Here is an 11,338-nt window from a genome sequence, read left to right as displayed (position 1 = left end):
TATCAGGGCAACTATGCGTCAACCACAAAGTACACCCTCCTCTCCTACCTACCTAAGGCGCTATTCGAGCAGTACAGGTGCGCGGTCCCCCCTGGGGATTGGGCCCCGGGGACGCCAGGTGTCTTAGACTGAGCCGCGAAACTAAAAATGCCCGCATGCGGCAATCCTCACGGGAGTTGTTGCCGGGGGGGCTGTGGGTTACGATGGGAGTGGGTTACGGCATTGCCGGCGGGGGGCCCAGCTCACAACCATCAGAGTCGCATGCCACCCCGCATTTATCTGGGGGACCCATTTGACTGCCTGACTTTCCTGCATGCCGGCCGGCCCTCACAACGGATTGCCGTACATAACCGCCTGGCGGCTGTCGGACTCTCCTGAAAACTTCCCCCAATTCAAATCCAATCCAAATCCGAATCCACGAATCCAAACTCAATATTCCACAGTCCCAAATCCAAAACCTCGATTCCGTGCTTCACTAGCCACAACGCACGATCCAGGATAGTCATTGCGCCCGACGTGGAACCAAAGACCGAATCCCAAAACCCTGGATTAAATCCGAACCCACCCAACTCGTGACCACAGGCGAGTGGCCAACATTTTCTTCACTCTGATGGCGGCGCTGTCCCTCACCCCCTGGAGCCCTGTGCGGTGAGGGTGTGTGGGGGGGGGAGGATCTGGGCGGTTGGGATGGGGCCTTCCGGGGGCTGGGGAGAGAGGGGGGGGGGGCTGGGGGGCGGGAGGGGCGTTGGGATTACACGTGGGATCTAAATGACCCGGTCTGGTTTTGGGTAGGTCTGGAATCTCGTTTAGATGTGATCTGGGTCGCTGTGCAGCTGGGGCCGCCATCGTGCTCCAGGAGGGGCCCCTTCGAAACGCCTTTTGAGACGCCGAACCGAATGTGGCGGCGAATGTGCGCGCGGGAGACGGAGAGGGAGAGGGCTTTAGTAAGTTGCAACTAGTAGCCAAAAGATCTATTTATCATTTTTCATATTCGTATTATGTATGAATGTATGTATATCTGGCGATGCCAATCCCAGCAAAATCCAATTCGAGCCCAGTGACCCATTTCAGACAGTACGGCAATGAGGAAGGGGCTCCGAAACCATTGTCCACAGCAGCAACATTTGTAGCCCCCTGCGCATTTCCTGTCCCTGAAGCGGAGTCCCTTCCCCCTGGCCCCTGCTTCACTCGCTTGTGGTTCGTCCTATCTCCCACGTCCCCACCCTCCTCCCCCGATTCCCCATCGGCAGTTCAATGCCCACTTTCGCGCACATGATCTCCCCCGTCCCCTCCCCCCCCCCTTATCCCCCTGTCCCCCCTGTTGGTGAGACGCTATCTCACAGGGACCTAGCAGACACGACTAAGGAGACATTAGCCGTTACACGTATTCGGGAGATCCGCGACCTACCACCGAAAGCCCCTTTGCCTAGGCGTAAACGTGTGAATCTGAGGTACTGTTACCGATAAACAACAGAGACTTATAAAGGCTTGGAAAGCCTATCCCAAAGGACGAGAGCTATCAGTACGCTAGAACCTAATAGCCGTTTTGACGGGCCTCCCGAGTCAGGTCCAAAGCTGTTACTCAGGCTAACATGCGACCTCGGACCGGCCTCAGCTGTTACTCACGATAGTCTGACAAGTTACCCAAACAGGCCACAGGGTGACACGGCAACCCTTCGCATCAACACGCCCCCTCGTGTCGCACTAGGGGCCTTACTACAAACTGCTAGTACTGACTAGCTAGATCGGCCGGCAAGTCCACGGTCCAGGCCGACTGCTCAACACTCAGCAGATACAAACGCAGCTTGCCAGCCTTCAGCCTGATGGCTATGCGGTCTGGCGCTGCTGCACAAACACACACGGGGAAAACAGTGCCGTACAGCACCATACGCACTGCCTACGGCGCCCCTTCGGGCATTGACCTGCCCATTCGGGCGCCTGCTCACGCCCCCTCAGCACCCCCTTAAAGCCTAGCTCAAGACAATTCCTCAAAGCCCTCAGCACTCCTCCTCTGGCGATCTAAGTGACGCCCAGCGCTGTGCGGCAGCGCACGAACTTGACCTCGCCCAGTGCCTTGGTTAGGATGTCAGCCACCATGTCGTCGGTGGTGCAATAGCTGAGCTTCACCTCACCACGCGCGACCCTCTCGCGCACGATGTGATGGTGCACGTCGATGTGCTTGGAGCGCACCGACGTGATGGGGTTGTTGCCGAGGCTGAGCGTGTTTATCCAAAATCACACACTGTGAAGCAACCGGTGATGGCTGCTTTGGCGGCCGTGACCAATTGCAAGTTGTCCGCCGCCACCAGCATGTCGTCAACGTGCACAAGCACATAAATTGAACCGTCGGACCCGCACTTGACGAATAGCGCGGGGTCGGACATAGACGGTCCATAGCCCAGCTTGCCCAACACCGCCGCCAGTTTCTCGTACCAGCAGCGTGGGGCTTGCTTGATGTCGTAGACGGACTTTGACATCCGCCACCTTTTGACGTCCATCTGATGGACCGTCATACCCCTGGCCGCTGCCACAGCCAGAAGTGCCCGCAGGGAGGTTGCGCTGTTGCCTCCACCGTTAGTACTGCTGTCAGGTACGTTAAACTCAGCGTGATCGCTGCTACCCGACGCTTTATTAAGCAGCGGTGGACTACCCAAATCTCCGCCGCCGCCGCTGCTGTTGTTGGCTGGGCAGACCGGGGCCAGCGGCGGGTGAAGAGGTTGCCGTTGGCTGCGTGTGTTGGGGCGGGGGGGGGTGCTGGGTTCACTGGGGGCGATGCAACCACTGGAGGCGGCGGTGTGGCGGGCTGTGTAGAGCCGCCGACGGGGTCGCCGCTGCCAGGACGGGCGGGGCCAGCGCCGAAGGAGGTGCCCGCCCGTTGAGACGCCAGGCCGCGGAGGTCGTCGTCGAAGGTGACGTCGCTGCTAACAGTCACCTTACCGTCAACGAGGACGCGGTGGGCGGCCGTGCCGCGCTCCGGTCCAAGGTAGGTTCCCGCCTCTGCGCGGGGACCGAGCTTAACCTGCTGGCTGGTTGGGGCGCGGACGTATGCCAGGCAGCCGAAGGTGTGCAGGTGACTGACGTCGGGGGTGACGCCATGATAAGTTGCCCACGGCGTGGCCTCCCGGCCCTGAGAGGGGGAAACATTGCGCAGGAGGTTGGCGTATAGCACAGCTTCCGACCAAAAGCTGTCCGGGAGCGCGGCATCGTACAGCATAGCCCGCACCCGGTCGAGGAGCGTGCGATTGAGCCGCTCCGCTGCGCCGTTCTGCTCCGGAGTGTACGGCGCCGAGTGGGTATGCGCAGTGCCGCGTTGGCGTAGCCACTGTGCCAGCTGCTCGGCGACAAACTCGCCACCGTTATCACTATGAAGGGTGCGGACCCGTGCACCGTTCGGGTTGCGAGCCTCCAGCTGCGTCACCATGTCCTGCAGCGCTTCGCCCACTTGGTTCTTGCTAACCAGTGTGCGAACGGCAGACAGACCGGAGGCACCGTCTAGCAGCGTTAGCAAGTAGCGAGCCCCTCCTCGGCCCGTGGTCGGCATGGGCCCGCACAGGTCAGAGTGTACGACCTCCAGGACATGCTGAGGCCGGTTACCGCGGCTGACGTGAGCTGTAGCTGTAGTCTTCGCTGTGACACAGGCTTCGCAGACACCCTCTGCCGCCTGATGCAGCGCCGCGGGAGTGACCCGTGGTCCATGTACCAGCTGCTTGGTGATAAGCTGCTCCAACGCCCGGTAACCAAGGTGGCCGAACTGGCGGTGCAGGCGCTGCGCTGCTGCGAGTTCGGCGGCTGAGCACTCAAGGGCGCCCAGCTGCCCTTGGCCGTTGCTGGCGCCGTTCGACTGGTCTCCGCCGGTGTCACTGCTGTCGGCGCCGTTCGGCTGGTCCCCGCCGGCGTCCCTGCTGCTGGCGCCGGCGGCAAATCTGCTAGCGCTGGTACCTCCGCCGGCTCTGTCTTCCGCAGCGCCGAGCGCACTGACGGCGCGTTTGGTCGGCGCCAGCAGGTCCACGTCCATGACGTAATGCCCACGCTCACTCCACGCGGTGATAGACGAACCGCCGTGCGGCAGACCTACTCGCGAGAACCGGCGGCCCGCCTTGTCCGTGCCGAACGTGACTGAGCAGCCGCGTGTCACGAGAAGGTCGACAGACATGAGCGTTAGTCCCGAGCTGGGGACATGGAGCACGTTGCGTAGCAAGACGGTTTCTCCATCGCGTGTCCGTAGGAGTAGCTGCCCTGTTCCCATGACGTCGGCTAGCTGGTTGTTCCCCCACTTAATTTGCTTGGGCGAGCCGGCAGGAACGTAACTGTGCAACAGTGAGCGGTCACCTGTAAGGTGGTAAGGTGAACCAGAGTCTAGGACTACTGCTGAACTGTTGCCACTGTCACCGACGACCAGCACCGTGGCACGGTTCTGGCGTGAGCTTACACCGCCGCCGCCGCCGCCACTGCTTCCGCCAGCAGTGTCGCTGCCGCTGCGGCGGCCGTTGCCGCGTCTAAAACGGCCGCGTTCTCGCGTCCTGTCGCCCCCGCTGTTATTGCCGCCGCTGGTGCCTCCGCCGCCGCCATCACGATGGCGGTTGCCGCTGCCACTGCTGCCGGCGCCAGTACTGCGTGGCTGCTCAAACGCATTGCTGCGGTAGAGGCCTACGGACACGTCCGCCAGCTTAACGGGACACTCACGGACATAGTGCCCAGGCTGTCCACAGTAGCGGCAGGTGTCGTTGGCCCCCGCGGCGCCCGAGGCGCCGGCAGTACCGCGGACTCCACGGGCGGTGCGACCAGGGCCAACAGCTCCAACCAGGCCGGACTTGACTGCTTGAGCCTTCAGGTTGTTCTCCTTCTCCCGCAGCATGAACACGAGCTGCGGGGTAGTCAAGTTGGGCAAATACATCGCGAACTCGACTGTAATAGCGTACTGTGGAGGCAGACCGTGGAGAATTGCATGACGCATAGCAGCCTCGTCCCACTGGCCGCCCGCCGAGATAATGTCGCTGCGGAGCTGCTCCGCCCGCTGAATGAAGTCAGCGGTCGTCTCGTCGTCGCCCATGCGCAGTTGCTTCTGCGGCTCCAGCAGGCTTAGCCGGGCCTGAGAGGCAGAACGGAACTGCAGCTGTAAGAGCTGCATGGCGGCGAGGGTCGTCTGACAGTTCCTGAGCAACTGCTTGACTGGCAGTTCGCAGGATAGACGCAGGTAGCCAAGCGCCTGGGCATCTTCCTCCAGAGCGTCTTGCGCATTGCGTCCCGGTGGCGACGGGTTGGTAATATAGATCCGCAGCTTGGATGTAGCAAGGAAATCACTGAAGTCTCCTAGCCACTGTGAGTAGTTAGACCCGTCCGCTAAGAGGACGGTCTTACACCCTTTTCCCATGTCGGTTGCCTAGCGAGCCTCCCTGCTCAAGCTAAAAGCAACTACAGATATTAACCGCCGGGAACCGTTACCCGGGGCTCATAACCTGTTGGTGAGACGCTATCTCACAGGGACCTAGCAGACACGACTAAGGAGACATTAGCCGTTACACGTATTCGGGAGATCCGCGACCTACCACCGAAAGCCCCTTTGCCTAGGCGTAAACGTGTGAATCTGAGGTACTGTTACCGATAAACAACAGAGACTTATAAAGGCTTGGAAAGCCTATCCCAAAGGACGAGAGCTATCAGTACGCTAGAACCTAATAGCCGTTTTGACGGGCCTCCCGAGTCAGGTCCAAAGCTGTTACTCAGGCTAACATGCGACCTCGGACCGGCCTCAGCTGTTACTCACGATAGTCTGACAAGTTACCCAAACAGGCCACAGGGTGACACGGCAACCCTTCGCATCAACACCCCCCTCCCCCTGTCCCTCCCCCTAGCCCCTGGACCACCTGGACCCCGCTGGTGCTGGTGGTGGGGGTGTCACTGGCGAAGGAGGCGAGGGAGGACTTCAAGAGGTACCAGCAGGACCAGGCGGTGAACAGCCGACCGGCCTCAATCATGAGCAGGGACACGGGTAAGGTGGGGGGAGGCGGCCAAGAAAGGAGGGCGGAGGGGCATGGGGAGGGGGGCGGAGGGGGGCGGGGGCGACATCATCCGGGGGGGGGTCCCGGGGTGAGCAGGAGGTGGGTGGGTGGGTGGCGGACGAGAGGGAGGTCTGTCCAGAGGAGCTGAGGAGCTGCCTTCACCGGGTCACGACAGAGATATGTAAGGGTCCTAATGCTTCACTCAGGCCGGCAGGCACCCCTCCTTTCCCTCCTTCCCGTACGCACGCCCACCTCATGTTGTAGGTGACTTTGTTACGGTGCCTTGGCGGGATGTCCGTGTGGGCGACCTGCTGCGGGTGGCTCGCGACGAGCCCCTGCCGGCGGACATGGTGCTGCTGGACAGCTCCAACCCCGAGGGCTGCTGCCACGTGGAGACTGTGAACCTGGACGGGGAGACAAACCTCAAGATCAAGGCGGCTCCGGAACCCACCAGAGGCCTGGCGGCGGCTGGGGAGCTGCGGGCTCTTCTGGCGACCGTGTTGGAGTGCGAGCCGCCAAATTCACGGCTGTATGCCTTTACAGGGAATCTGCACATGCCGCTGCCGCTGCCGGCGGTGGGGGCGTCTGACGGCGCCGCCACCCTGCCCGCGTCGTCGTCCTTTCCGTACCGCCGCCCCGTACTCGCACCGCCCTCGAGGACATCGTCCCGACGGAGCCCTCGAACAGCACCCGCGAGTCCGCAACCGTTGCCGTACACGTTGCCGGCGGCGCCGCCGCCGCTGCCGCCGCTGCTAGGTCCTGGCGCTCCCCCAAACTCGCTGGAGCTGGCGGCGGCGGAACAGCTGGGCGGGGTGCTGAAGGGTGGCGGCGGCGGCGGCGTTGGCGGCAGCGTTGACGCGAAGAATGGCAGTACGGAGGATATGGCGGCTGATCTTCAGGCGGAGGGGAGCACGTTCATCTCCGCGTCTGCGGCGTGTGCTGGAAGCACCCGCTGTAGCAGCGACGGTGGCGGCAGCAGCAGGGAGATGGTGATTCCGCTTTCGGCGTCGGCGCTGTTGCTGCGTGGCTGTAGCATCCGTAATACGGACTGTGTGTACGGCGTTGTGGTGTATGCAGGTATGTACGTCCGGCCCCACTCCTCTCTTTACTCCCCCCTCTTGCCCTCCCGGGTTTTGCCCCTCCCCTGCCCCTCTCCCTCTTGCTCTTTGCACCCATGCACTGAGTTAGTTTGCCGTATTTTTCGTGCCGTGTCCCTAAGGCCTTGATCGGCCCTGTCCGTACACGGGCTAGTAGTCGCGGTTGGTGTGTCATCCTCGCCCGCGTCGCCGTACGTACGGGTGCTCGTCCCTGCATGCGCTGCGGGTTTTAAGTTGTACGGAAGTAGTGGCTTGAAGGCTGAAATGTCCTGGATGCTCGAAACGAAAGCGGTGATGACGAGGTGATGACGAGGAGCAGGAGGCGGAGGCGGCCCCGTGTGGTGGTGCCCCTCCCTAGGTCCCCCAGACCTCTATCTGCCACCTTCCTTGTGTCCCCGTCCGCGCGCCGTCCACCGCGAGCCCATGTCCCGCGAAATCCGAAACCACAAAAAAAACCTCCTCATATACGATTATCCCTTTCATGCCGCAGAAAGATGTTTTAAAGAAGAGGTCTTTAAATAAATAAGGAGTTTTTCAAATAATTTGTAGAATGGTTTAGGGTTTTCGATCATCTTCCCTTGTGCTCAAGTTCCCGAGTTCGATTTTCCCGTCCCCGTCCCCCTCCCCGTCAGGCCACGACACGAAGATATTTATGAACTCCACTGAACCCCCCTCGAAAAGATCTTCCTTGGAGTGCTCCGTGGACCGCGTCATTGTGGTAGTGTTCGTACTGCTATTCGGTTGGTGCCTTACATCTGCCGTATTCCACGCCCGTTGGACCAGCACCCACCTGCGGCGGCACTGGTACATGCTGCCGGAGGCCACCACTGCCGCAGACGACCCGGACCGAACCGCACGAACCGGCGCCGTGAACTTCTTCGTGGCGCTGCTGCTGTACAGTGAGTGTACGAGTGTGTACAAACTGTACGAACGTGTACAAACATACGTATCTGACAAAGAACATGGAGCTCATTGTATTTTCATAAGTGCAGTACAGGCCTGCTAGACGTGACTGACGCCAGGGAAAGGGTGGTGTGGGGGGTTGTGGGAGAGACTTACAAAAATGCCAATTAGAGCAAATTGTTCTTTTTTGATAAAGGATTAATAGATTCTCCTAAATTCTAAATGATAGATTCGCCAACCCACCTAGTCACTCGACGCCACGCGCGTTTACCTTGCTAGGCCGCGCAAAATCTCCCCCACCCACCCACCCCCACCCCCACCCACCTCACCCACCTCACCCACCCACACCCCCACCCACCTCACCCACCCACACCCCCACCCCACCCACCCTCACCCATCCCACTTCACAAGCCCCCCACAAAACGAAAGACAACACCCCACCCCACCTCATCCGACCCCACCCCACCCCACCCCCAAAGGCTATTTGGTCCCCATCTCCCTCTACGTCTCCATTGAAATGGTCAAGGTGTTCCAGGCAGGTGTGCTCATGTCCTGTGATAGAGACATGTACCACTCGGAGAGCGACACCCCCGCCACCGCCCGCACCTCCAACCTCAACGAGGAGCTGGGGCAGGTGGCGGCGGTGATGACGGACAAGACGGGTACACTCACACGCAACGTCATGGAGTTCTTCAAATGCTCCATAGCGGGTGTGGCGTACGGCGTGGGCGTTACGGAGATTGAGAGAACCAACTTGGCGCGGTACGGCGGAATCGGTTGGCGTGGTTGGATGGGATGGATTGAGGTTGTTGAGATGGGTTAGTTGTGTGTATGTGGGTGGGTGGGGGGGGAGGAAAGGGTACGTGGGAAAGGGTTGGGGGTTTACTCACCGGCGGATTTTGTAACCCGTCCCACCACCACCACATCCTCCACACGCCCTTACCCCCCCTTACCCCTCCCCCCTTTTCCCCCTCCCCCCTTTTCCCCCCTCCCCCCTTTTCCCCCCTCCCCCCTTTTCCCCCCTCCCCCCTTTTCCCCCCTCCCCCCTTTCCCCCCTCCCCTTACCCCCTCGTAGGCAGGGCACCGTTCCCGAGGAGCGCAGTGACCCACGGGCCGCCCAGTACCGCGAGCGTTACTTCAACTTTTACGACGAGCGCCTGATGGGAGATGCCTGGACTCGTGGACCCGACGCTGACAGCGTAGAAATGTTCTTCCGCCTGCTGGCGGTTTGCCACACGGTGGTTTCGGAGGGGCAGCCGGACCCCCGCACCATCAAATACGAGGTAGGCTCCCCCGTCACCCCACCAGTCCATCCGTGGCATCAGCTTCACCCGTTTGTGGTTCGTCTTCCTTGTCTTCTGCCCCACCAACCCCCACTACCGGGGCTCTTCCTTTCCTCACTCCTCAACCCCGGGGGGCACTTCTCCTCGTCCTCCCCACCCCCTCACCCCCCTCCACCCCCCCTCAGGCCGAATCACCGGACGAAGCCGCGCTGGTGGTGGCCGCCAAGGCGTTTGGGTTCTTTTTCCTTCGCCGTACACAATCCAGTGTATTTGTACGGGAGCGGGGTCGGTACGGCGGCCAAGAACGAGATGTGGAGTACGAGGTGCTGAACGTGTTGGAGTTCACATCCACTCGGAAGCGGATGAGTGTGGTGATACGTGACAAGACGAGGAACACGATACTCGTGTTTACCAAGGTGAAGCGTGTGTGTATGCTGTGTATGTATGTATGTATGTGCACAGGCGTATGTGTTGTGTGGATGGAGGGGCCCCGCGGGTCAAGGAGGGGGTAGGCGGGGCGGAGTGGTGCATGGGCCTGTTTCCCGGGGGGAGGGGAGGAGGGGAAATGATGTACGGACGGGTTTGAGGACGTCTCTTTTCTCTCACCCCTCCTCATGTCAGGGCCCCTCCCCTACACCCCTACACCCCTACACCCCCGCCCACCTCTACATCTCCCCCACCCCTACACCTACTCCTACCTACACCCCGCTCTGCAGGGCGCTGACACGGTCATCTATGAGCGCCTGGACCCCAAGTACGGTCCCAACGAAGCCATGAAGGAGTCCACCGGTCGCCACATGGAGGAGTTCGGGGCCGCTGGCCTCCGTACGCTGTGCCTGTCGTACGCTGAAGTCGACCGCGAGTGGTACGGCAACGTGTGGTTGCCGGAATATCTGGCGGCCAAGACATCGTTGGTGGACCGCGATGAGAAGGTGGCGGAGGTCAGCGAGAAGATCGAGCGGAATCTGCGATTGCTGGGTTGTACGGCAATCGAGGACAAGCTCCAGGAGGGGGTACCGCAGTGCATTAAGCAGCTGGCTATGGCGGGAATTCGTATTTGGGTGTTGACGGGCGACAAGATGGAGACGGCCATCAACATCGGCTTTGCATGCTCCCTGCTACGGGAAGACATGATGCAGGTGGGGTGGCATGAAGCCTGGCGGGTAACGCCGAGGCTCTGGCGTTCCTTGACCGTGCGAAAATTATTTGGTTCTAAGTTTAGTTCAATCCGCTTTGGTTCTTGGGGGAAGAGGGAGGGTTAAAAAGTAGTTGTGCGGTGAGAGATGAGGGAGATGAAGGGTTGGTTCCTAGCATGAGGGGGGTAAACGTTTGAAACAGGTGTACATGATGTGTGATGGTACGGGCGGGTACGGGCGGGTCAACTTTAACCCAGGACACCACTGTGAAAAGGCAAAAGTATACATGCTGACATCCAGATTCAAACTGGAGACCTCCCGCTTACTAAACGGGTGCTCTATCCAACTGAGCTATGCCAGCAGTAGTGTGCCTAAGATCTGCAAAATGGGATTAATGTACCATCCCAAATTGCGACCAACCTGTCCTGTAATGAAAGTTCATTGCAGCCGTCACCGCGATCCGCATCCCCTTAACAACCCCCCTCACGCCCTCCCCACCTTTCTTTTGCTCGTACTGCGTGCGGGTTTTAGCACACGGTAGCCGCCTCCTCCCCCCTCGTGGCCAAGATGGAACGGTCGGGGGCAAGCCGGGAGGAGGTGGAGGCGGCGGAGGCAGAGGAGGTGGCTAGGAGGCTGCAGGAGGTGAAGGGGGGGGGGAAGGGGGATGAGGAGCGGGAATGGAGACCAAGGGGTATCGGGGAGAGAGGTAGGTCGTGGATGCGTGGGGCGGGGAAAGTGCCCCGGTGGGGGAGGGGGCGGGAGGGCTATAGCTACTGCTACTGCTGCAGCTATAGCTACTGCCATGCCCTGGTCCCCTCTCTACCCTATACTTTGTTCACGTGGCTCCAGGTGCTACCCCTACCCCAACCCGGCATGGTGTTATCACAGATTGAGATGGCCTTGGATACAGCCGCCGCAGC

The 11,338-nt window shown here is 60.6% G+C and overlaps 1 protein-coding gene across 1 annotated transcript in view; it reads left to right on the top strand.

Annotated features, from left to right (window-relative positions):
• VOLCADRAFT_40206 (uncharacterized protein) overlaps positions 1-11,338 on the top strand; it is a gene marked incomplete at both ends in the record, with an annotated part of 14,167 nt that continues 2,829 nt past the window's right edge. The window contains 11 exons of the mRNA XM_002950848.1: positions 1-77; positions 583-648; positions 5,853-5,989; positions 6,264-6,574; positions 6,986-7,076; positions 7,729-7,995; positions 8,479-8,761; positions 9,075-9,282; positions 9,468-9,698; positions 9,999-10,421; positions 10,621-10,942. Coding sequence (XP_002950894.1) covers positions 1-77; positions 583-648; positions 5,853-5,989; positions 6,264-6,574; positions 6,986-7,076; positions 7,729-7,995; positions 8,479-8,761; positions 9,075-9,282; positions 9,468-9,698; positions 9,999-10,421; positions 10,621-10,942 — 2,416 coding nt within the window. The remainder of the gene's footprint in view (positions 78-582; positions 649-5,852; positions 5,990-6,263; positions 6,575-6,985; positions 7,077-7,728; positions 7,996-8,478; positions 8,762-9,074; positions 9,283-9,467; positions 9,699-9,998; positions 10,422-10,620; positions 10,943-11,338) is intronic.

This window comes from Volvox carteri (genome assembly GCF_000143455.1).
Source record: "Volvox carteri f. nagariensis unplaced genomic scaffold VOLCAscaffold_20, whole genome shotgun sequence".
Lineage (NCBI taxonomy): Eukaryota > Viridiplantae > Chlorophyta > Chlorophyceae > Chlamydomonadales > Volvocaceae > Volvox > Volvox carteri.
Note: the sequence above shows the minus strand (reverse complement) of the source record. Positions and strands in the feature narration are given on the sequence as shown.